General features: G+C 36.9%; 1 protein-coding gene across 1 annotated transcript in view; it reads left to right on the top strand.

Moving 5' to 3' along the window:
• pdlim2 (PDZ and LIM domain 2 (mystique)) overlaps positions 1–26,573 on the top strand; it is a 128,126-nt gene extending 101,553 nt beyond the window's left edge. Inside the window, exons 7-10 of the mRNA NM_001326402.1 lie at positions 11,907–12,025; positions 18,987–19,126; positions 19,726–19,834; positions 25,038–26,573. Of these exons, the coding sequence (NP_001313331.1) occupies positions 11,907–12,025; positions 18,987–19,126; positions 19,726–19,834; positions 25,038–25,230 (561 nt within the window). The 3' untranslated portion in view covers positions 25,231–26,573. The remainder of the gene's footprint in view (positions 1–11,906; positions 12,026–18,986; positions 19,127–19,725; positions 19,835–25,037) is intronic.
• The last annotated feature ends 807 nt before the right edge of the window (positions 26,574–27,380 follow it).

The raw sequence follows: 27,380 nt of genomic DNA, 5'->3' as shown, positions 1-27,380 counted from the left end.
CCCTTAGTAATCCTGTGTATGCGTGTCTGTATGTGTCTGTATGTGTGTGCGTGCGTGCATGCTTATGTGTGTATTATTGTTTCATATCATTTTGCTGTATATGTCAGTTTGCCGTTTTAGGTTCTTTCATACTTGGTGGATATGTTGGAGACATTTGCAAACAGGTTATTAGTTCTCAAAGAAGCATGTGTCTGAACAGGGCACTTCCAGTGGTCAATGGGGCAACTTTTAGGTAATTAAACCTTGAGTTGAAATTGTTTTTCTAGTCCTTCGAGGATGTATTTTGACTCATTTTTATGGACAAAAAATAAATCTGAAATACAATAAAAAAATGCGAGCACATGTGTATGTATATTTATGTTTGCTAAGATTATATTAGTCAGTTTCAAATGTAAAACAATCCTATGCTTATCAGTTGTCAAATTTTTTTTCCAATAAAGGCTGATACACACCAGCACGCTTTTTGTTTGCATTTATCGTCAGCGTTTAAGACGTTTATTTATTTATTTATTTTTTTTCCACTGGCGTCAAGCAGAAAAGTATGCAAAATCACACCTTGAAGTTAGATGGCGCTACTTAAAAGAACACAGAAGAAGAAGAAAAAGTCTACGCACTTGTTGTTGAAGTAACAGGTGATTTGAACAAGCATGGATGGTTCAATTAGCAGCTTCAGCTCTAGCCATTTAAAAAAATTGTTATTGTTCACCAGGGCAATAAGCAGCTCCACGTTCATATTGCCTCTGGGCATCTTCTTCAGTGTGTGCTCTCATTGACAGTTTTGCACTTGAGTGCCTTAAGTGTTGTTTACTGTAACTTCAGCAGCTCCATGCACATGAACAAAAATGGCAATCTGATTGGTGGAGAAGGTTTTGACGTGGCTCGTCAAAGAAAGAAAAAACGAGCATAAGGCATTTCTTAAAAAACTACGCTTTTTACACCTGCCGTTCACTATCCTTTTGCTTAATGCCTGATTTATCAGCGTTATGAACTGCCCATTTCTCTGGCATAAATTTTATGCAACGCATGCCCTTCCAGCCATAACCCAACACTGGAAAACACCCATGAACTCTCATTCACACACTCATACACTATGGCTAATTTTGTTCACCCAGTTCTCCTTTACCACATGTCTTTGTGAGGCAACAGTGCTAGTCATTAAGTGCTAGTCATTAATCTGCAAGATACAATTGTATTTTGAAAAAAAAATAATAATAAATTCCAGTTCTGAAATGGAAGGACACTGTGGAGACCACCTTTTAAACTGTGGGGAGATGTGACAAACACAGATATGGCTAGCCCTCTCAGGGGAAGAACTACATAAGGGAAGATGGTTAGCTGGTAGGTAAGATGTGGATTTATCCAGCATAAGAACTCACCATCGCTAAAGAAACACTTATGGGGTTACTCAGAGTGGAACTACGCATAGGAAACAAAAATCCTCAAAATGTAGGCAGACAAAGCAGGCATACAACACAACTTAATGGGCCAAGTATCCAGTTCTGTCGAGTCGGGTGTTGAAGATCATGGAGGAACTCTTTATGTTTTACAAGCCACATATTATCAATGCCCCCAGAGGAGTGATGACACTTGATGGTGTGTTGTGCAAATCTTGGCACTGGCCTGTGCAGTCAGCACTGCTGTGATCTCCGCAATCTGAGCAGAGAAAGTGATTACAAGTGTCAAATACCTTAAGATCCTCTGAAAATTTTCAGTGTGACTACGGTTTTCTCTATTTCAAAGAGAGCCATGCAGTGAGATGGTCTTGCTCCATCCTAAGAAAAGAGATGCTCTGTCTGAGCATGTCTGTCACTTAGTTTACCCAAAGTCACAAGGGCTGAAATGAGAAGCGCTAATTTTAACTGTCCCAAATTGATGAGGCACAGGGAAGTGATCATCAATTGATGATGCGAAATGTGCAAGAATAAGCAAATTGCAGCGCAAGTTGAGGATGTGTATCTTCCAAAGAGGGGTCCGAGCACACTCCATGAATTTCTGGAAAACCCATGTAAACATTGAGCCTAAAGGTCTCTGACCCTCATGTCTGACCCCCACTCCTGGATGAGCAGTCTCTAGGCATCTTAAGTACGAAATAGAGATTTGAAAAACACGGAATATAGATTCATCATAACTAACCACTCTTATAAGGTACAATGAAGTATGTTATGTAAAACCTACTCTTCTGCCCTCGTGGAGCACGGCCTGGACCTGGTAGACCAGGTATGTGATCATAGCATGCAAGGTGGAGGCAGCATGGCCCTCAGCAGTGCAAGCTCATGCACTCTCCAGAGAGAAAGAATACACACCTTGTAATGAAGCTGCGAACAATCCTATGATGTGGAGGTGCTCTGCTGGCAGTGTACTGTATTTTGAGATTCTGAGAACAAAACCTAAATTCTCCTCTTGTTCTCACGGTAGTGTGTTTAATTGTTTATTCATTTTCTCATGGCAATACAGGTAAAGATTATTTTTTGACCACTTAAGTCCTGAAAATTTCCTGTACAGTTACACTGATAATAAAGACCAAAGAACAACCACTGGAATCAATAGTGACATGAATAGTCTCCCATAAAAGCAATGGAGTCTCAAAGCATTTCCCATGAACATGGAAATGCAAGTACTTGTAAACTTTTCCATGAATTCTTTTAAAAGGTTGGATGTCATTGCTGCCATCCAGCAGAGGTTTAGACTACAGGAAACTTTTGTTTGGATCCAGGGAAATGGGCACTTTTCTTTTTGTAACTTATCCAAATAAACCAATACATATTTTGGCACTCAGAAAGTTGAGAGCAATGTGTTACTCATAACAACCATGGTGCTTCAGGAAAGACTGCAGGAAGTCAACATTTTAATTTAGGTTATTTCTCCCCCTAGTGGTTATGTTGCTAATATCTTCATCTCAATCTCATGTTCTGTTCTTTTCTCTGCTTCTTCTCCACTGTCACACTGAAAGGATAATGGAGTAAAATGTCAGTAAGCTTATTGTATAATTAGTAAAACTGATCAATTAGCATGTGATTTAGAAGGGTGTATAGTCTCTGGTGACCAAAGAGATTTTGTTGTTATGCTTTTTTCTTCTGCATTATATGTTACTGTATTATTCGGTTGACATTGCATCTAAAGTTTGTTTGTTTGGTGGATGGAATAATAATTTTTAGAACAATATAAAAACATTCTTCACAGAAGTAGCACATTTTCCTCATTCATTCAATCTGCCATATTAATAACTTTTGAATGAGAATTCATAACGTTTCTCATTGAGTATTCTTTAGTATTTGATGCCAAAATCTTCCAGCAGAGAAATTGATTGTCACAGCAGCTGATAATTGCTTTAAGTGGGCGGAAATGCTCTTGGCTACACTTTTGTGAAATTTGTTGGAATGAGCCAAAAAGCCCCAGGTGGAAGCTGTCGTTTGGAGCTGGCCTGAGAACAGACTCCTCTATTTAGTACAGCTGGTGTCAGAAGAGCTGCCCAGGACAACATCCATCAGCATTAGAGCCAAACATCTGCTGGCATGCCTTTTCCATCACTCTCATCTCATTCCCAACAGTTCAGTAGATATGCACGGACATCAGGATCTCACAAGCCCGAAAGATTCTCCACAGCTGCTCCTCATGTAAATGTAGAGTCAATGTGAAATCGATTGTATAGTCTTTGTGGGAGATATTCTGCTTAGATCATAGTCAAAGATAGTCTGGACACTACACCAGCTCAAATGTTGACAGATCTGCATGCTTTAAAATTAGGAATCTGTTTTTCGTCATTTTAATGCATAAGGGAAGCTGTTCAGTCAGTGTAACGGTGTTATTCCCTTTATGTTGTCATTCATTCATTCGTTCATTCATTCATTTTCCTTCAGATTAGTCCCTGATTATCAGGAGGCGATAGTGGCACAACAAAACGATAGTGACACAACAATAGCGAAGGGGGTGGTATGAGATTTTTTTTTTGGAGGGGTTTGGGGGGGTATGGGAGTTGGGGGGCGGTTGTCTTGGACGAAAGTGAAGAGCACCGTATGGGGATGTTGTCACAGATAAAAATTAAGAGTGGGGGGTGGTGGGTTAAGGTACTTGGGAGGGGAGGTGTCCTGAGAGCCCCTAATATTATTTCTTGGGCTCTAAAACTATGTGGGCCCTTTGAATCATCTTAAATTTCTTCCCCAGGGGTCGCCACAATGAAATGAACAGTCAAATATTCAAACACATATACACTCGCATTCACACATACATACATCACAGACAATTTTGTTACCCAATTCACTTATACTGCATGTCTTTGGACTGTGGGGGAACAGGAGCACCTGGAGGAGACTTATGTGAAACTCTACACAATAATGCCAACTGGTTGATCCGGGACTCAAACCATCACCCTTCTTGCTGTGAAGCGACAGTGCTATACACTGAGCCACTGTGCCACCCTTTTATTTTCTATATTGTAGACTTAGTGTTGTTTTAAATGTTCTTTAGAACTTATTAAGCCATGTTCTTTGAGGAAACCCTGAGGATTTTTTTCTGCACAAAGTCTGTCTCTCTATAGTCCCTCCCTTTCAATAAAATATTTGACACTAGCCAATGCACAGCGTCACATTATATATTCTAAAAAAATATCAAATGTATGATAAAACAAAATTCCAGGTAATGATTTATTTGATTGGTTTTAGTTTCCATTCTTTTAAAGCAACACTAATGCAGAGTTCAGACTATGATTTTGGCCCCGATTTTGACTCGCAAACAGGTTTTGAGAAATCTGCCTTATGGCCCATTTCCACTTAGTGGTACACTACAGTTTGGTTTGGTACGCTTTTATGGCCGTTTCCACTGTCAAAAAGCGTACCAAACCATACCATACCACTTTTTCAGCACCCTTTCGAAAGGGTACCAAACAGGAGAAAGGGGACCAAAAGGTGGAGCTACACATGCAGCTGAACGCTGATTGGTTAGAGATACGTCACAAGCTCGTGGAGCTAGACAGAATGAAAACAAAGTAACCGCCATGTTTTTTAATACAAAGCCGAGGCATTACATGGAAATATTATATGCATATAAAAATGAGCCGTGGATGACCCGGGCTCAAACAAACCATGTGGTTGTCTTGATGAACAGACACAAAGCCAAGAAGAAAAATCTGCCGTGTTCTGTTGTTGTTTTACGAGACCGTCTAAAAGAGCAAGCAGTTTTTGCTTTCTTCCGGGAGCTCGCGATCGCATCTAACGTTATATTTCAAATAAAGAATTTCTTGAGCTGATGATAATAACTAGTGTGTGTTTATTGAAGTGTCTCTGTCATCTGATCCATTCAGAAAGAAAAGGACAAGCGTGAAAGTGAAGCGCTGAAAAAAAGGAGAAGCCCGACAAAACAGAGGAGCTAAATTGTTTTAGCAACCTGAATCATGAACAAACTGCCATGTTTATCTTTGCCTTTTGGACTATTTTGAACTGGGAATGACAAAATTACTCTCTAACAGAGCTTACATTTGCTGGTGAAGATCACAGACACATGTGAGAGGTTTGCGCTGACTGAGGGCTATATTGCGTGTGTTTTTTAACTCGAATAAGTACTAAATGTATGAGGTTTGTAGTTTTTCTGTAATTAATAATATATCGGACACTGTAAGGGGCTGTATGTATGTTTATATATGTTTATTTATATATATTTTTTTTTTCATTACAGACGTTATTCAGACGTTACCCAGACATTAGTCATTGATCTGCAGTTATAATCAAATCATGTTCATAGAAAAGTTAGTAATAAACGTTTATAAACAAGTATTCATGTGTATAAACCATCTGTTTTGTGAAAAGTGCTTCTCATATGACATGTAAACGACCTGTACAGCTTTACTGTAGACATTTATTTGAGCGAGCCTGACATCGACTTAAACTTTGCTGAACATGATGCCCACCAAAAGGGTACCCTTCGTGGTGGAAACGCAAGTCTGATAAAGGTGACCCGTACTGACCCGTACCGTACTGTACCAGTCAGTGGAAATGAGCCATTAAATATCAGGCAAATTGGTGCTCATTCACGTGAATAACAATCACACATTGTGAACTATCAAAGACGTGATACCTAATGAGATATTTGGCATGCTTAATATCTGGACCAATCTGCGATTCAAATCATACAGAGTGAAATGTGTTCTGATTGAAAATAACATTGGCGATTGTTTAAAGCTAATAAGAGAGCAGTTTCCATTACTATGGGAATCTGGAGGCCAGCAAGTGGTTGGGGGAGAAGTTAAGGGTTTAAGGGCGAAAATTAAGGGCGAAAAATAAAAAAAGTTGAGAAGAAAATGTTAATTGTTTAAATTAATGTAAAAGCCAGGTGAGCAAAATAAGTGCATTTCTTCCCCACTAAAGGTTACTTTCTCATTATGTAGGCTAGTTAATATGGGCTACTATGTGACATTGCGTTGTTTTCATGTCACTCCTCGTGTGTGTTTGGTAGTGAGATGTAGTTTGCGACCGAGACAAAGTTGTCAGCGATTCTTCCTATTGTATAGTCATGAAGGGTCAAACACCCTGCTATTGATTCATCTTGCAGTGTAAACGCAGCAGCGATGGAATGCTGTCCCACATAGTCATGCAGTGTGAACATCTGTGACACCACTACTTTTAAAATCATGCAGTCTGAACTCGATCAACTGTACAAATAACCTTGCACTTATTTGACACAAGTTCTAAAATGTGCATTTTGAGTAATGTTTTGAGATTTTGTATTGTCACAGCACAATCTCTCGTATCATTGTGCTTTGTAACGTATCTCCAGCTTCATGAACTTGATCTCATCCGAAAGACATCGCTCACTGACAGTAGTTTCCCCTTCACTTTACTGGGGCATTAGACATAGAAGGTTGAGCTTACGTCGCTGGCCTCTCGAGCACCACTTCCAACAGCAACCTAGTTTTCCCATGTGGTCTTCCATGCAGGTACTAACCAGGCTCAGCCCTGCTTAGTCTCAATGTATGATCTGTATGAGCCAGAATGATTGTTTGCTCAAAAGAGTTCTTCTTTTAACAAAATGTTCCTTGATTTCCGTTGAAGCAAAATAAGCATTATACACTTAAAAAAAAAAAAAAAAAAAACTCATTGGATTTACTTTTTTTCACATTAAGTGGTTGCAAACAATTTATATTGGCTGAACTTAAACAAATTCAATTTAGTTATATTCAACATAAATTGCTTAAATTCAGTCAATGTAAAACTAATAAATCTTTTTTCATTGTCTAATGGCAACATTCAACATAAATATCACTAATAACTTAAACACTACATTTACATTTAGTCATTTAGCAGACGCTTTTATCCAAAGCGACTTACAAATGAGGACAAGGAAGCAATTTACACCACTAAGAGCAACAATGAATAAGTACTAAAGGCAAGTTTCAGGTCTGTAAAGTCTAAGAAGGGAAGTGTTAGTAATTTTTTTTTTTTTTTTTTTTTTTTTTTTGTACAGTTAGTGTGATATTCAAATAGGCAATTGCAGATTAGGAAGTGAAGTGGAGACTAAATAGTTGAGTTTTTAGTCGTTTCTTGAAAATAGCGAGCGACTCTGCTGTTCTGATGCAGTTAGGGAGTTCATTCCACCAACTGGGCAGCTAGTAGAGAGTTGCAGTAATCCAGTTTGGAGAGAACAAGAGCTTGAACAAGGAGTTGAGCTGCATGTTCAGATAAGAAGGGTCGGATCTTTCTGATGTTATAGAGTGCAAATCTGCACGATCGAGCAGTTCTAGAAATGTGGTCAGAGAAGTTTAGTTGGTCATCAATCGTTACTCCAAGGCTTTTCACCATTTTGGATGCAGTAATGGTTGCCCCATCCATCTGGATTGAAAAGTTATGGTGTAGAGTCGGGTTGGCAGAAACTACAAGCATTTCCGTTTTTGCGAGGTTCAGCTGAAGATGATGATCTTTCATCCAGTGTGAAATATCCAACAGGCAGGCTGAGATACGAGCTGGAACCGAGGGATCATCAGGATGAAAAGAGAGGTATAGCTGGGTATCATCAGCATAGCAGTGGTAGGAGAATCCATGTCTCTGGATGACTGGTCCTAGAGATGATGTGTAGATGGAGAAGAGAAGTGGCCCAAGAACAGAGCCTTGAGGTACCCCAGTGTTTAGATGCTGTAGGTTGGACACCTCTCCCCTCCAAGACACCCTGAATGACCTGTCAGAGAGGTAAGATCTGAACCATTGTATAACAGTGCCCGCAACGCCCAGTGACTCAAGCGTAGATAGCAGGATCTGGTGGTTGACAGTGTAAAAAGCAGCTGACAAGTCCAGCAAAATGAGGACTGATGATTTAGAGTCTGCTTTAGCCAGTCTGAGATCCTCCACGACCGAGAGCAGGGCAGTCTCAGTTGAGTGGCCTTTCTTAAAGCCGGATTGCTTGTTGTCCATGAGATTGTTTTTAGTAAGAAAGTCCAGGACTTGATTGAACACTACTTTCTCCAGAATCTTGGCCATGAATGGAAGCAGGGATACTGGTCTGTAGTTTTCAAGTAGCGTATGGTCCAGGTTGGGTTTCTTTAGCAGTGGGGTTACCCTAGCCTGCTTAAATGTAGTGGGGAATAAACCAGAGTCAAGAGATGTGTTAATTATGTGAGTCAGTGTTGGTATGACTGCAGGAGAGATGGCTTGCAAGAGATGAGAGGGAATGGGATCGAGTGGACAGGTGGTTGCATGGCTAGATAGCACAAGTTTGGACACCTCAGACTCAGAGAGCTGAGAAAACGAGGTGAGTGTGTGTGGTGTTGGTGTTGTATCTTGCGTGTTTGTTGTAGGTGCAGCAAATTGAGCACTGATTTTTGCAGTTTTGGTGCAGAAGAATGTAGCAAAGTCATCAGTAGTAAGTGTGGAGGATGCGGGTGGAGGAGGAGGATAGAGGAGGGAGGAAAATGTTTTAAAAAGTAGGCGAGGATTAGTGGCATTGTTGATTTTCAGACGGTAATACGTCTGCTTTGCAGAAGTAACCTCAGCTGAGAAAGAGGACAGAAGAGTTTGGTATGTTAAGAGATGTGCAGGATTTTTAGTTTTCCGCCAAATTCTCTCTGCAGCCCGAAGTTTTGAGCGATGCTCACGGAGAGCATCTTAGAGCCAGGGTGCAGGAGGACTGGCACGGGCTGGCCTGGATGCAAGAGGACATAATCGGTCTAGACATGATGCTAGTGTGGAGCAGAGTGTATTAGTGGCACTGTTCGAATCAAGTGCAGTGAGTTTGCGAGATGGAGGAAGAGAGTCTGAAACAATGGTGGATAGTCTGTTGGGTGAGAGAGATCGTAGGTTTCTGCGAAAGGTAACCAGTGTTGGAGTGTGTGGCGGCTCAGGAGTAATGTGGATGTTGAGAGACAGAAGGAAATGATCAGATATTTGTAGTGGAGTTACTATTGTTTGATCAGTGAAGCAGTGTCGTGTGTAAATAAGGTCTAGCTGATTACCTGATTTGTGGGTAGCAGAGGTAGGTGCTCTTTTTAGGTCAAAAGAGGCAAGCAAAGTCTGAAAGTCTGCAGCTTGCGGTTTGTCAACGTAAATGTTGAAGTCACCTAGCACCAATAAGGGAGTGGCAAAATTAGAAAAAGATGAGAGAAGAACATCCAGTTCATCTAGGAAGTGACCTAATTTACCTGGTGGGCGGTAGATGACAACCACATTTATGTAGAAGGGGTGGATAATGGTGACTGCATGGAATTCAAAGGAGCTGATTGTTGGCAGGGACGGTATCAGAGTAAATTTCCATTCTTTGGAAATTAGTAGTCCAGTCCCACCCCCTCTCCCTGTCTGACGAGGAGTGTGGGAAAAAGAGAAATTAGCAGAAAGAGTAGCATGTGTAGCAGTGTCCTCCGGCCTCAACCAGGTCTCAGTTAGAGCCATGAGATTATAGTCAGAATATGTAGCTATGGAGGTAATAAAATCAGCCTTGTTAACAGCTGATTGACAGTTCCAGAGGCCCACGGAGAGAGAGAGTTGTGAAATAGTAGATACATGTATTGAACGAAGGTTGTGAGGATTACGCCTGCAGCGTACCTCCCGTGTTTTGCGAGTGTTAGTAACAACAGGAATTAGAAAACACATAATAAAAGTGCACTGACAACAAAAAAAATAAGTGTAAAGTAAAACAATACAGTAAAGTACTCAAGTGCTTTGTCGGTGTCTTTGCTCGGTGGAGTCGCGCAGGTAGAGTCGATGGTCTTTACCCTCGTCGGTCTTCACACGAGGCGGTCTTCACACGAGGCTGCCGCAACCGCTGCCGCGGTGAACTAGTTGTTTATATAACCCCAAAGCACTAGCTGATTGAATTCAGCTGGACACGCCTCGAGAGTCAAAACAAGGGCCGAACCTGAGGCGGACGACGCGAAACCGCGGTTGCGTTCGCTACACAAGCTCTTATAGTAACCAAGGAAACAATGGCTAAACAACTTCTAGTATTATACACAACTGAAAGCAAGTTTAAATGTCCTACAACTTTACACAAACAGCTGGAAACAAGTCCTCACACCATACACAACAACTGAAACAAATCTTAAATGTACTTACAGGCTGCTGGTCTAGATGCTGATAAAGTGCTTCTCCTGCCGACTAATGCTAGCGTGCTCGCTATATAGTGGTTACCTGGCGTTTGGACACGCCTCCCGAGTCAAAACAAGGGCCGAAACTGAGGCGGACGACGCGAAACCGCGTTTGCGTTCGCTACACAAGCTCTTATAGTAACCAAGGAAACAGTGGCTAAACAACTTCTAGTATTATACACAACTGAAAGCAAGTTTAAATGTCCTACAACTTTACACAAACAGCTGGAAACAAGTCCTCAAACCATACACAACAACTGAAACAAATCTTAAATGTACTTACAGGCTGCTGGTCTAGATGCTGATAAAGTGCTTCTCCTGCCGACTAATGCTAGCGTGCTCGCTATATAGTGGTTACCTGGCGTTTGGACACGCCTCCCGAGTCAAAACAAGGGCCGAAACTGAGGCGGACGACGCGAAACCGCGTTTGCGTTCGCTACACAAGCTCTTATAGTAACCAAGGAAACAGTGGCTAAACAACTTCTAGTATTATACACAACTGAAAGCAAGTTTAAATGTCCTACAACTTTACACAAACAGCTGGAAACAAGTCCTCAAACCATACACAACAACTGAAACAAATCTTAAATGTACTTACAGGCTGCTGGTCTAGATGCTGATAAAGTGCTTCTCCTGCCGACTAATGCTAGCGTGCTCGCTATATAGTGGTTACCTGGCGTTTGGACACGCCTCCCGAGTCAAAACAAGGGCCGAAACTGAGGCGGACGACGCGAAACCGCGTTTGCGTTCGCTACACAAGCTCTTATAGTAACCAAGGAAACAGTGGCTAAACAACTTCTAGTATTATACACAACTGAAAGCAAGTTTAAATGTCCTACAACTTTACACAAACAGCTGGAAACAAGTCCTCAAACCATACACAACAACTGAAACAAATCTTAAATGTACTTACAGGCTGCTGGTCTAGATGCTGATAAAGTGCTTCTCCTGCATCTGCGGCATCACTAAAACCTGAACCACACTGTTCCAGTTACTGAACCACACTGTTCCAGTTACTATGACCATTTATGTGAAGCTGCTTTGACACAATCTACATTGTAAAAGCGCTATACAAATAAAGCTGAATTGAATTGAATTGAATTGAAATATCCTGGTAACTCCTGGATTTTATTGTTATAATGAAGTGCTAATTTTTTTCTGGCATTTGGACTTAGGTCACAACTTTGCTCTACCTCAGACATCTCTAAATAGCTGCAGGTGCCCCAGTATGCGGCATCAGACATCAGGATTTCTTAGACATCTGTGAAACACACACATGCGCATATACAGTATACTGTGCTTTTTGGATTAATATCCTGACCTGTCCCATGTTTTGTGTATTTTGTAGGAGTTTTCTTCTTTGGATTTCCGCAGTAACTGTGTATCCAGTCGAACTCCAACTCCACCTGGACAATATTCACCACACAGCCCCATTGAACGAGAGCTGTCGGTTTCACCTCGACGCAGGTACATTTATACACATTTTCTGCTTCTTCTCTCGGGTCCCTCAAAAAACAGTTTTATCACGTGTCTTAATAAATTCAATCAAATGTTATTGATTGTTCTTTATCATGCATTGTATATTTAATACTGTATTTATTGTAGGGCTGCACACTTAATTGGAAAAATATCGCAATCTCTATTTGACCCTACACACGAGCTTTTCTATCATTGAGTCAATTATATTTTCACCGTCAGGAGAGAAGCGTCACACAAGTCTTAGAATTATTTTTATATACATTGCTCAGCAACATGGACACCTCCTAATGGTGGTAAAAGTGTTACATACTGTATTTGTAAGGTATAATTTACCCAAAAATGTCATTTCTGTCTTTATGCAATGATGTATTCGCGGCCTTGAAAGCGCACTGTTTGTTCACTACCCATAGGACGCACGTGTACATGCCAATGACGTCTGCTTTAGTGAATATAACATGCATAGGCTGTAAATAACAGGTAATACAGTTGCAAAAACATTCAGTTTGTTGCAAACTGTACTTAAAATGATGGTTACCGTGAAACCAAAACCATGCACATCATTTAAATCAGGGGTTTTCAAACTGTGGGTCGCAACCCACTAGTGGGTCACACAGTGAACAAAGGTGGGTCGCACAACGTCACATAGCTGCAGCTATATTTACATTACGGTGAATCAAAACCAGTACGATTGACGGCAATAACTTAAAAACCTCTTACCCTAAAAATATCTAAAGTGTGTTTCCTACAAAAAGACAAAGCTGGTTATGTTTCACAGCTGTCTTTTTCTTGGTTTTCGCTTGACATTACGAGCACTGCTCCGTTTGAGCTCTCGCAATCTGCGCTTAGCTGGTAGAGCTCGCGAAGAGTGGAGCTCTCAGTAAGGGACCGTCGGAAAAGTGCTTATTTTTTAGTTTTTTTTTTTTTTTGCTTTGTCCTGCAGGTTTTATTTTAAACACAACTAATTTTCTCTTAAATGAACACAAACAGTTACTAAAGTAGTCGAATGCTTCATTATGGATCTGTGCATTCTTAAATTAACACCTCTGTTATCAAGCAAAACACAATGAGAGATTCATTTGCTGCTCTTCACTAAATAACTATAGTAACTTTAATCAATATGTGAATACAATTAAAAGTGAAATCATTTTTATAGCTTTATTCAATTTCTGGGAAGGCCATTGATTTTAATAGGTTAAACCTTTTATTTTATTGTCAATATTTTCTGATGTTTGCTATGTATTCTATCATTTGAAGCTATTTGTTGTCCAATATTTTTTACATCCCAGCGTTGACAGATTGCTAATCAATAAATAGCTATAGTGCTATCTGTTAGTTTTAACGTCAGCTAATGTTATGGAAGGGCATAGATGTTTTGGAAAATAGTAGTAATGTAACTACCCCCATCATTCCTTCCTCAAGCAAATGTGTAAATATTAGATCTATTCGGCAATAATGTTAATTGCATTGGCATATTTATCTGACATTTTCCCAGCTTGTAGTAGTCGATCAAAAAGCTATTCAGTTTCTTATGACTACACTAACAGTGGAATTTACTGCGATGTGACGGGGCTTGATCATAATCCAGGGGCTTGATCAAAGGTTGATCATATTTTTTCCTAAAAAAGAAGAGTATCTTTTTCCACAAAAAAATGATCACAGTTAAAGCCAGCATCCCACAAAAAGCACTTCGAGCCTCATTATATGCATATCAAATCGCAAAATCCAAAAAGCTGCACACCATATATTTTTGACTGCTTTGAATGGATACATTTTTTTACCCATTTTTCCATAATAAAATATTATGGTGGGTCTTGAGATTGAATTACTTGCCTAGGTGGGTCCCGGAATAAAAAAAGTTTGGAAATCCCTGATTTAAATGATAATATCGCATTTTAGAGTTATGATTACGACAAGCATTTAATATGTTGATATGTAGTGTTGTGCATAAAAATGAATGTTTATTGGGTCAGTGTAACTACTCTAGCCAATATAATGTTGAATATAATGCAAGAGAGAAGCTGATAATGACAAATATTTCATTGCAGTGAAGAAAAATGGTCTAATATTTTCAATGACAACTGACAAGCATATGTCTCAAACATAATTTTTTAACTTTAAGATTATGAATAATTATATTCTGATGTCACCACTACTGGGAATTAACAACCAGTTGCAATTCGCAAACAACAACATAACATGCGGCTGAACTAGTACGATGCATCACTTGGGAAAAGAACAATGCAGTGACAAGTTTTTCCCAAAATCGTGGTTGCTCTGTCGCAGATCCATCATTTGAACCATGTTAGTTATAACGTAAAATGCCCATATGATGCTCTAAACGGGGTGGTAAGAACTTCTTTAGAGAAGAACTCCACAGTTTCACACGCATTTAAAAAAAATCAATATTAGTTTTGGTAAAAGCATGCACTCGTTTTCCATACTAATTGAAATATATGTAAATAGCACATATGTTTCTATTACAAATGTTTGTAATGACGGAACTTGCGTTCTTAGTTCGCTAACAATGGATTTTGGCACCCCTGGATGTGTGTAAAGTCTTTCCAAATTGATACAAAATGTAGGTTGTTTGAAATGCTACATTTAGGCCACATATTATTGTTGTTGTTTTACCACATTTTTGAGAGATAACAATAAAAATAGCCTACTCGTATTAATTAACCTTTATTTTACATCTAAAGAACCATGCGAAAATCGTGGTCTTGATTTTAAGCAAAAAAATTGTGATACTAATTTTAGCTTGAATCGGACAGCCCTAATTTATTGCAATTTAGAAAAAATATGCAAATGGAAATAACTTAAGTTGTTAAAGTTATATTATTGCAGATGAGCAAATAACATGTCTTGGAGATCAGACAAACTATGCAGTGACAAAGCATTTAAATGACTCATTTAAATGAGTTAAACATCTACTGATAGATGTCTCTGAAACACTCTGGAATGATTTGTTGTCATTTAGATTCAGTTCTTTCAACACTTCTCAGAGAGAAAAAAAAAAACAAAAAACAGAAGTATTTTGGTTCCTTCCTTCAGATGTCTAAATGAGTCAGAAAATGGCTAAAGTCCCAAAAGTTTTCCTTTCTTTTCTTTTTCTTTTCATTCCCTTTTTCTTTTCCCTTTGTCTTGCTTTCTAGAAAATGATCATATAATTTCTGCCCCTAATTGCACCCCCCACCCTTCTCCCTCTTCTGCACATTCATGACTCCACCCACTTCTTTGCTCGACCAATGCAAAAATGTAAAACATGAGTAACCACAACCCTTTTATGTTGTCAACCAATACAAGGCAACAGAAACTCACACCTTTCTGGCTGAAACGTTCAACTTTCTTAAGTCTCAACAAAGGTGTGTGTGTGTGCACTCCCTCCTGTGTGGCTGTGTGTATATGTGTGCAGTTGTCACCGTAGGCTCTGTTGTTGTTCCAACAAGAGATGAACTAGTTGGATAGGAATTTGCCTTTGTTTGCTCTTGAGGTAAGTCCAAACTGTTCAGACATCTTCCTTTTAACTTACAAGGCATATGACAGGCTTGTCTGCGGTAAGAGAAATATTGTAATGTGAGCCTAGCGCTCCTCTCTGTTCTCAGTGCTGTAATGTAATGATGCTGTGTCGACTGTTTTCACTGCTCAATCTAAAACCTGTTTAGAAAGTTGCAGTTGCCGTTTAGTTTTGGAGAGTCACAGATGGATGGAAAATTCTATGCATTATTTATTGCTTTACATTGTTTTAGCCCTAAAATCGGTTCAAGATAAAATGCTTGTCATGAGAGTTGAAAGACATGCATCCCCTATATGTATCTGGAACAAGCAGGTCCGTTTTATGAGGGACACAAAACAGTCCCCTGTGGGATAACCTACACTTTGGTCCCAATGGAGGTGGCACACCCACAAAAATAAAACCGCAAACAAGTATTTTAGAAGTTAGTGTTGAGAGTGTTGATCAGTACTTTGGTAGTTTTGGATAATAAATTGTCCTTTTCTGTTAATGCTAATTTGTGTAATAAGGGGCAGCAAAGATTGTACTGCTTACAGAAATTAAGATAGATTAAAATAGATAAATCACTCATGTGCTTGTTTTACATACATTCAGTCACTGTTATCTTTTTCTTTGCTTTCTTGGTTCAATTCTCAAAATTAGTTTGAAGAAATGTGAACCTAGGAGGAAAAATAACAGGGAAACAGTTTACTATGGCTCAGTTATATCATGGATAAGTTTTGAGTAAAGCTCAGAGTATTCTGACAGATGATTCTCATCCTATGCACCACAATTTCTCCCTTCTGGTATTTTACAGAACTCATATTAGTAAAACAAATCAGTTCATGCTTTCATCTATCCCTTCAGCTGTAAAGTTTTAAGATTTAGGGTAGATTTCTATTGTACAATATATTTTTGTGTATTATCTGTGACATGCTTGTATGCTGCAACCAAATTGCTTTCGGGAAATGAATAAAGACTGACTGACTGACTGACTGACTGACTGCAAATGTTGTCCGAAGCCTGTTAAATTTAGACAACAAACCTGGTGGGAACTGAGAGTTCCTGTAAGAGCTTTCAGGAGAAACTCAAACACACTGTCTGTTTTCAATTTGAAGCATATCTTATTGAATAGCATGCAGATAGTGAACCTGCCATTTTATGGAGATTTATTGTGTATTCAAAAGCTCACGGTAATGACTATTCCAAATGCTTCTTTTTCATTTTTTCTTCTTTCATATTTTGTCACAGAATTGAATTTCATTTTCTTTTTGTTGTGTATGGATTGTCATGTCAGCTATTACATGCTTGCTGTCATACAGGTTTTTTTGTGTGACTGCCACTCCCTGAAACTGAAATAAACTTACATGTTGAACACAGTAAATCACATTGTTTTCTCACTGTGTAGTTTACTGCCTCAAATTACAATAGTAAGCAAGCACTTCTTGTCAGGTCAAGAGTCCTGTTTAAAGTTTTGGCTTATTGGTTAATGATTTCTTAAGCCATGCCATTGCCTTTTCACACAACAGAAATCCTGATAGCGTTTGTTTTGACAGCAAACGTTTCAAGCCAGCTATCACAAGGCCACTTCACTGAAACAATTTGTTAATGCATTCCTCATGACCATGAGGTAAATTTGGTCAGAATGATCCAGAGCAGCATGATTATTATAAAATGATTATTGGCCGTTTGTTTTCTAGTAAAGTGTAGTCACTAACAAAAAAAAAAAAAATATATATATGTGTGTGTGTGTGTGTGTGTGTGTGTGTGTGTGTGTGTGTGTGTGTGTGTGTGTGTGTGTGTGTGTGTGTGTGTGTGTGTGTGTGTGTGTGTGTGTGTGTGTGTGTGTACTTCACTGATAAAAAAAGACTGTTTTCCATCACTAATTATTTTGTAAACATGAAGTAAAATCTATTTATTCGTTCATTTAGTCCCTTTATTTATCAGGGTTAGCCGCTACGGATTAAACAGCCATCCTATCCAGCATATATTTTACAAAGCGAATGCCCTTCCAACCGCTTTCCCAGTGCGTTTTCCCGCACTGGGAAACATCCATACACTCTCGCATTCACACACAAACACTACGACCAATTTAGCTTATTCATTTCAACTATACCCCATGTCTTTGGGGGAAACCGGAGCACCCGGAGGAAACCCCTTGCAAACACGAGGAAAACATGCAGACTCTACACAGAAACTGACACAGCCAGGGTTCGAATCAACGACCTTGCTGTGAGGCGACAGTGCTACTCCCTGAGCCACTATGCCGCCCATGAAGTAAAATTAAATGTATAAAATTAAACAAATAAGTAAATAAAATAAAAGACTAAAACAAAACTTGAGCACATTGTACTGTATGTGTGTGGTTTAGTGTTAATTGTTCTCATGTGTCTGTATTTTTGCTCCTTCAGGCTGTATTATATGTATGGCAGTGGCTCAATAGGTGTAGAGCAAGTAATAGGATGCCCATGTGTGTAAGAAAGTTCTGTGTTTATGACTGCATAAAAATGCAGCCATAAACCTCCCGCTGTATGGCTGCTGTATCTGCACACTAATCAGCTCGGTACAAAACACTCACAGTTTCTCAAAGCTCGCATTCATTTTCTCCCCCTACTGTTTTACTCCTCAGGTCCTCATAGAAGTGTTGTAATTATTGCATCTAAAGAGAGAAAGGATAATAACAGGAATTAACAATGTAGAGGAAAAAGAGTAAATTGATTATTGCAAGGATTTCAATTGCCAATAATATGGAAAGGCTTAGTCTACAGCAGAGGTGCCCAAAGCAGTTGGCCCATGGTAACTTTTGGTTCGGTCCCATCTAAAAAGAGAATGAGTTGTTTGGTGCGAATGCCTTTGACAGAGATTGTCGTTTCAAATTAAATGTATTCCCTTTTGTTTCTTTATTTAATTAAGGAGCTACAAAAAACCAACTACAATCAAATGTTTCATATGAATCATACTTTTACTTGACAGATAGAGGAGAATGCACAAGATAAGCACAATCGGTGAGCAAATCAAGGCAAAGGCAGAAGCAGCTTGATTAGTGTATTCAATATTGAGCTCCATTGTGTTATAAATTGGATTGTTTATGTTTTTACTATAATAAGTTGACTATAAAACATTCAAAATTCAAATGCATTGTCATTAAATATGTTTTAAATCAACCTTTTCTAGTTATTAAAAAAGCAAACAAATGAGCAAATTTAATGTAGTATGGTTTGGTAAATTTACCTTCGGCCCACAGCCCTCAATCAAGTTTGGTTTTTGGCTCTTTATAAAAAAAAAAAAGTTTCGGCACCCCTGGTCTACAGCTTTCAATTGTTTTTACATTTTGGAAGAATATTTATTTATTTATTTATTTATTTATTTATTTATTTATTTATTTATTTATTTATTTTTGTTTCAAGTTGTCAAAATTATTGTTGATTTATGACCTCTCTCTCTCTCTTTATTTTTCAGCTCAGATTTTGCCATGCAGAAGTTTGACCGAGACTCGGAAGTATACAAGATGATTCAGGAGAACAAAGAATCTCGTGCGGCTCCCCGGCAATCCAACACCTTCAAAATGCTACAGGAGGTGCTGGAGGCTGATGAGAAAGGTGAGGTTATTTTAAAGGTTATTTAATTTAATTTAATTTAATTTTATTTTATTTTAGTATTTTATTTTTTTTATATATTTTAGTGATTTAATTTATATTTTATATTTAATTTTATTGTTTTATTATTTTATTTTTATTATCTTAATTATTAATTTAATTTAATATTTTTATTTAATGTTATTTTGTTTTTTAAATATTTTATTTAAATTTAATTGTTTTCTTTTTCTTTTTTATTTTATCTTTTTAAATTAATTGAATTTAGTATTTTTATGTTATATTTTTATTTTAGTTATATATTTGATTATTTTTGTTTTATTATATTAATTTAATTTAGTATTTTATTTTATATTTTTATTTATTTTTTACATTTTATTTAATTCTATTTATTTATTTTTTATTTGTTTATATATATATATATATATATATATATATATATATATATATATATATATATATATATATATATATATATTATTATTATTATTATTATTATTATTATTATTATTAATTTAATTTCGTTTTTTGTTTTATTTTATCATTTTACTTTTATTTTTTATTTTTTGAATATAAAGTTTGTAAACTGTGTTCTGTATTTACAGAGGCTGCTTTGCGGTTTCCAAGCAAGTTGTCACCAAACCCCCCTAAGACATCCTCTGTTGCTGGTGTGCAGAAACATCACACTTGTGAAAAATGTGGCACCAGCATTGTGTAAGACAAGATGCACACATGCCTAAATCTCTCTGTTTCTTCACACACACACATACACACACACACACACACACACCATCGTATGTTTTCTGCACAGGCATGCTGGGATTGCATAAGCAGTTAATGAGCCGGTAACTTTATGAAAGGGTTGTATAAAAATCAGCCTTTAGGGAAGAGTCAACACATCAACTTTTCATATTTATTAAAGTTGATGATTGAGTAGCACTGAGACAAAATCATCCCACTGGTTATTCATTTGGATTATATCACCCATTGAGAGCGACACTTCTACACCTTAGTTAATGTCATTAGACAAACACTTGACCACAATCAAATATGTACAGAAACAGTGCTTAAGTAATGCTCACTGCTCATCCTCTTGTTGTAAAATTGTATGTTTCATTATTATCTCACCCTGGTGTTGTTGACCTATGAGACTTTGTAAGGCAATTTTTATTAACATTTAATTAAGGCATGTTATAAACATTATTAAATTATATAAACATAATTGGCCAGAGTCTTCAGACATGATGACAAGTATTATAGTCACTTTCAAAACAAGTTGTATTGTGAGAGCATCTTCTCTTGAGTTGACAATGCATATGCATCATGAATGCGTATTGGAGCTTGAGGCATAACATTTAAATAAATTGTTAAATACTTTTTTTTTTTTTTGCCCACAAAAGCATTCTTTCATAGGATGTCAAAAGAGTGAAAGAATCCTGAAAGATTTAAGTGTCTTCAGTTGTGTTCCAATTTCGTAAAGGTTTGAAACAACAGGAGAGTGCATATTTAAAGTTATAGTTCACCCAAAAATATAATTTTCCTCATCCTTCAATTTTCCTCTTTACTGGTTCCTAACCTTTATGAGTGTCTTTCTTCTATGCAATATTTACTGTAAGATATTTAATATTTCTATAATAAGATATTTTGAGAAAAGCTGAAACTAAAACTATTGACTTCCATAGTAAGAAAACAATTACTATGGTGATCAATAGTTACAGGTTCTTCAAAGAATCTTTTATGTTTGCAGAAGAAAGAAAATAATAAAGGTTTGGAACAAGTGGGATTAAATGATGACATATATTTTTATTTTTTTATTTTTTGGGGTAAACTATTCCTTTACATAACATTACAATAAATGAATTAATATTATGATTACAAACACAGCGCTCCACTTTTTTTTTTTTTTTTTTTTTTTTACAATTTTCTGTTACAGCCTATTTCAAAGTTTTATAAACAATACCCCATAAAGGCAATGTGTTACTAGTGTGTTTGAAATCTTTGTGAGTTTAATTAAAAATGAGGTGAATTAATTTTAAAACGTGGATGTAAAAAACAACTTGAGTTTTAGGTAATCGGCTAATCTCTTAATCCCTTTTTCAAAAGTTTGGAGGGAAAATGCCACATGCTGCAGTATCAAATAAGATGTTTATCATTAACATCTTAATTACCCCCTCCTACAATGTTAAGTTAGAAAGGTAACAACATTAATGTTTATTTCATTATTTTCATATTTAACTTCAATTCTTCGAAGAAAACACATTTAATATATTTATCTTCGCGATGCAGGACTGTCTGCGAATGAAACCCAAACATCTGCATGTGGTGGTTTTTAAAAGAAAAAAAAAATATCTGAGAATATCTGAAATAAAATTGCTTTTGTGAACCGCAAAATAGCAAAGTTGTGCTAGATAATTTTCCCCACAACAAACTGCATTTTCGCATAATTCATAAGCATTCACATTAAAACTAAAATATACGTTGGGCTTCACTAAAGCGAGTGGTAACAGCATCCGTTGTTAGCTTAGTAGCATGCTAACATCAGTCTCATCTGGAGTTAATTGCTTGTCATTCCTTCCATGTGTTATTTGCTGTGCCACAGTTTGTGTGGCCTGCAAAGTTGCTGCCTGTGGACTAGAGCATTCCAAAACAGTGACTGTAGATTTGGACATAGTTATATAACTACACAATTATGGTTACAAGAGTAGTTTTTTAACCCTGGCTAGGGAGAACCCCCAGCATTACATGTTTCTGATATCGCTCCATCTTTGATTAAGTGATATGAGAGACAGCAAGTACTGTGTGCAGTGTTAGGAATAAGTGGGCCCGGTTATGCATAAACCCCATGTTTAAATCTGGCTAACCTTGTGTAAAGTTTATAAATAGATTTATTAATCAAAATAATAACAATGATAAACATTTAATTTTGTTTCACTTTGTATATTCAGTTTTTAAAATGTATTAGATGATTACAGTTTTCATTGTCTACCTGCATGAGAGTTTTATTTACCCCCTCTTACAATGTTAAGTTAGAAAGGAAACAACATTGATATTTGTTTCACTATTTTCCTATTCAACGTTGATTCTTTGAAGAAAATACATTTAATATATTTATCTTAGCGATGCAAGACTCTCTGCAAATGAAACCAAAACTTCTTCATGTGATGGATTTACAAGAAAGTAAGATCTGAGAATATCTGAAATAGCATAAGATTGTTTTTGTGAATTGCACAATTGCAAATTTGTGCTAGATATATTCTCCCCATAACAAACTGCATAAAAACATGCCTTGATGTGTCCATATTTACTCTGAATGCAAACTTGGGCTGGAAAAAGTCATAATGATTATTTTGTTCATAAATAAGATCAAGATCATTGATTATTTTCTACACAATAGGGTATATGACGAAGTATGCTAAAGGACTTTTAATTTGTCAGCACTTCCGGTGAACTGTATGCCATTGCAAAATCGGCACATTTAAAGTCTGTTTTTCTTCAAAAATCAGTGATCTTCATTGGCTGAGTGATATATAATATAAAGTGGGTCTCAGATTGTACAAGCACTGCATTAAATTACAATTGTCCCCGCCATGTCTTTATAATATGAGTATTTATTTTACCCCAGTATATTAAATGGAGATTCTGCACTTAATCAACTAAATTAATGCCTAAATTAAAGTCTATTTAACTGATTATATTTTAATTACATTACAACATCGATGTTGTTAACAGAACCATATAAAATGGAAAAATCTTACAATATCCGGTCACCGGAAGTTTATCAGTATGGGAAGAAACACTAGCTCGGCATATACGCTATTGACTTTTTGAAGTTGCATTTATTGAACAAAGCAGTCAAAGTGTTTAATTTTTATTTTTTATTTTTTTTTATTTACTTTATTTATTTATACAGGGACAATGTACAACATGACATGTTGTGCCAGAGTTAGCTATAAAGCTAATTTACATCTGTAGTCCCTGGGCAGGAAGTAACAAATTTAACACTTATAACAAATACAATATACACTTACAGTACAATAAATACAATACATCATTGTCAATAAAATGAAATCAAATCAGTGGCTGCATATTTGATTTTGTTTTAGCCAGATTTTAAGAACAGTTTTAAAATTATTAAAAGTGCTGCTCTCTCTGATATACACTGGTATTTTATTCCATCTTTCTGCTGCTTTAACTGAAAAAACTGATTGTCCAAAAGCAGTTCTCTTAAGTTTAACAGAACAATCACCTCTAACAGATGACCTAGTCTGTCTTATATTGTCCTTGCCGACAATAAAATAAAATAAAATAAAAGTGTTTAATTTAGTGTTTAAAAAATGTTTAATTAATTCAATTTGAAATCTGAAAAACAATTCAAATTTCAGGTGGGTGATATACAGTCGACAGATATAATTCAAATATATTTTTCACATATATTTTCGTATACGTTTTAAATATGTGGAATAAGTGTTTGACAGTATGGCACTTACCCACACTGACTAGATACACAACAGTTGACAACAACAGTTTGAAAATGATTAAAGAGCCCCTATTATGCATTAAAAAGGTCTTATTTTGGTTTTGTGGGTCCCCAACAGGCTGATACACATGCAAGGTCAAAAACACATTTATTGTCTTATAATATGCATTTCTTTTTATCCTAATTATCCAAACAACTCCTATATTATTTGTTCAGCGTTCCATTTGTTCCCAAACCCCTCCTTTGCGTGATCCTAAGCTGCACTGATTGGTCCAATGACCCAGTCTGTTGCAATTGAACGACTTCGTTCAGCGTGAGACAGAGAGAAATTCCCACCAAAGCTTATAAACTGTTGAAGTAGTCAGTGTGCAGAGTGTATGTGTGAGCTTTAATGCAGGAGTGCATTAAAGCAATGCAGTTAAACACCAGCATATTGCACTATTCTTAAGTAATAACAATGACACACATTTACCATTATTCCACACAGAAAAGCTGAACTTTGCTGAAACTTGACCGGCGCATGTGAGTAGGAAGAGCTGACGGTCTAATATCAATTAGAAACGACAGTGGATCGCAAGCTCACAAACGCATTTAAATCTGTAAACAAAGCGGCACACACCTCGTTTTCAATGTGGCTTTAGGCGTGATATTTGAATATAAAGAGTTAACCAGATTTAGTACAAGCCATGCGGACGCATAAATACATATTTGGCAGACTAGGGAAAACAAGGAGGCAACAATTTTAATTGCACTTACTCTTGTGAAATGGAGAAAGAAAATTCCTTTCAAGCTCTGACAAACTCCAATACATCAATAGTCTTTTTTTGATCCTTCCTTTAACAAACGGCCGACGAATACCCAGTTGCAGGGTAGATTATTGCATTAATCACCAGAACATTCACTTAATGTTCACTCATCTTTAGTAATGATCAGACTCACACTTACCTGCACTCTGCTAGCGTTGGAAGGGAAAGGCACGTTCACGTTTTACCGGATCCGGTACAGAACATATTCTGTATTGTTTCATGACGATGTTGATACGAACAGGCAAAAGATCTGGATAAACAATGAATCATTAAACTACTAGAATCTTTTATTTAAAAAAAAAATGGTGAAAAATTCTGAAAGGTGCACTTTCAGATTTAAAGCTCAGCTGGATGTTTTCATCCACTTAGAGCTGTGTTGCACACTGCATGGAAGTTCATTTTCATGGGGGCACTTTAAATTATTATCTGAATTTGAAAAAAAAAGACTGTACATCATCAACTATAATTTTTGTGGGAAGATTAATTCAGATCATATTGTCTCCCAACAACAACTATACAAAAATCTTGACTGGGGTTTAGAATTGCAGAAGATAACATTCTGTAAAGACAGCAGCTGATTTCATTTTGGAATGTTCATTGACTTGTCCTTGTACTTTTTTTCCCCTCCTTTCAGCACTCAGGCTGTGAAGATTACAGACAATTGCTATCGTCACCCAGAATGCTACACCTGTACAGAATGCGGGCTCAACCTAAAGATGCGGGGCCACTTCTGGGCGGAGGACAAAATGTTCTGCGAGAAACATGCCAGAGAAAGATACCAGGGTCCTGGCAGTAGCCCTCACTCGGTTGTGTCCCCACACCACTGAAAAGTATAGTTCCCCACCTTTAACTCCTCTGCTTGGCAGGAAGCACAGAAAGGAGATGATGATGAAATCATTGTTACATTGTCCATTGGGATCCAAAACAGTATGTCTTAAAATCACTTGAAACTTTGGGACTCTGCACAGTTTTGCCATTTATCATGACTCTCCACAACTAGAGACTACAAGCTTCAATCTATTAGAAATGGAGTGTCTGTATTAGAGCTTGTGCTATTTCTAAAACTGCCAGCATACTATAGTTGAATTTACATTGCCTGCCTCTTCCACATGTTGTATTATGCTTTCAAAACAGCTTGTATTTAAAGAGACATTTAACTTGGGTTATTCCTTACTATAAGGGATAGTTCACTTAATATTGAATATCATTCACTCATTCTTAACTTGTTTCAAATCAGTTTGAGGCTTATAAAAGTAAATATTTGAAAGATTGTTGGAAAACTGTAACCATTGACTTCCTTATTTATTATTATTATTATTATTATTATTATTATTATTATTGTTATTATTGTTCTTTCTCAATGCAGATGTTACTATGGAAGTCAGTGGCTTACATGTTTCCAACATCCTTCAAAGTAACCTATTGTGTGTCAAAAGGAACAAGTCAAGGTTGAGTAAATGATGGCCGAATTTTCATTCTTAGGTGAACTATTTTTCTATGAGTATTTGTAAAGCTTTTCCATATACCGAGACTATAATGGTGAGATGCATCAAGTGGGCATCAGCAGTGCTGATGCACACAGTACTGGTTTCATCATTGCGTTTGTATGTGTGAATAATTGCAAACAAATTTATTCCAGTTTTCACTTGTATATGAAGGGTTTGATGATAACTTGGTAGTGATTCCTAGTTGGACATATATTTCTCATAGTTCAAGATATACACGCACACAAACACAAAAAATAAATATCACAACAAAGCCTCCATTCACACAAATGTACACGTTTATAACGCTGCATAGTTTATTTGTCATTTGCTTTGTATTAAATAAGGGAAATTTAAGAAATTTGAATATTTGTGTGTACAGTAAATGTTTATTTTTCACCTTGCTGTATGTGGACCAAATGGAGGGTTGTGCATGCACTTTTTTTGTGTTCAGGGTTGCATGCTTTATTTGGAATTTTTGGGGGGTGAGTGAGGTTTGGTAATGCTCAGATACACAGTTGTTTTGTTTGAGTGCCAGTGAGCAGAATATTAGAGTATAATATGCAATTTAAGACCAGAAACATTTGTAAATCAAATATATCAGATGAATTGTGAATTCCCACATTGCGTTTGTAGGGTTGCCTCAGTCTTTACCTTTCCTGTTTCAAATAAAAAAAATATATATATTATTGAATGCTTGTTTGTTTGTTTTTTTTTTTTGTTTTTTTTTTTCTAAATAAGGATTTTAGTATGCCATGTTTTTGACTATAGGTTCATGTACATATTGCTCTTGCTGTGGGGCGAATGTGCTACCCACTCCGCCACTGTTTTGTTTATTTCCGCTCTGACACTTCGAAAGAAAGCCGCATTCTCAGTTCATCTGTTTTTTCTCTCTATGATTTAAGCCTATAACTCTAGACATTTTTTTAGATAGATTTTTTTTTAGATTGATTGATTTGATGATTTGAAAAGTCTTACCTCTCTGATTTATATTTGGTGATAATGTCTGTGGATGTCAAAATTAAAGTGCACCCATTTAACTTACTATGCGTTATTGCTTATCATCATGAATTAAAATACCAATGTGACAGCTGAGCAGAATCCGTGGGACTCTGAAAATAAACCCTAAAACTCTGACCAATGTAAGGAGAGTTTATTCACATGTGATGTTTGAACTATTTCGGTCCGTTTAGAAACTTTGTTGTTTGAAAGCGAACTGCACCTGGAACAAAAATAGACATTGTAATGATTTCAATCCCTGTTTCGGAACGAAGCAATTGATCGACAGGTGTGAAACATTTATAAAACACTTAATTATTTATCAAATTTACCTGAGATCTGCCAAAAAGGGCTAACCAATCATTCATGCGTTCATAAGGTCATGACTATTCTTGACATTCAAGGGTGAATGCCTGACTTGGTCTTGATGCCTCAATAACCATAACTGCGTTGCACTACTGATTACCATCATTGTCAAAAAACATACCTTGTTC

This window comes from Danio rerio, chromosome 8, assembly GCF_049306965.1.
Source record: "Danio rerio strain Tuebingen ecotype United States chromosome 8, GRCz12tu, whole genome shotgun sequence".
Lineage (NCBI taxonomy): Eukaryota > Metazoa > Chordata > Actinopteri > Cypriniformes > Danionidae > Danio > Danio rerio.
The sequence above is the reverse complement of the archived record's forward strand: the minus strand, read 5'-3'. Positions and strand labels throughout refer to the sequence as shown.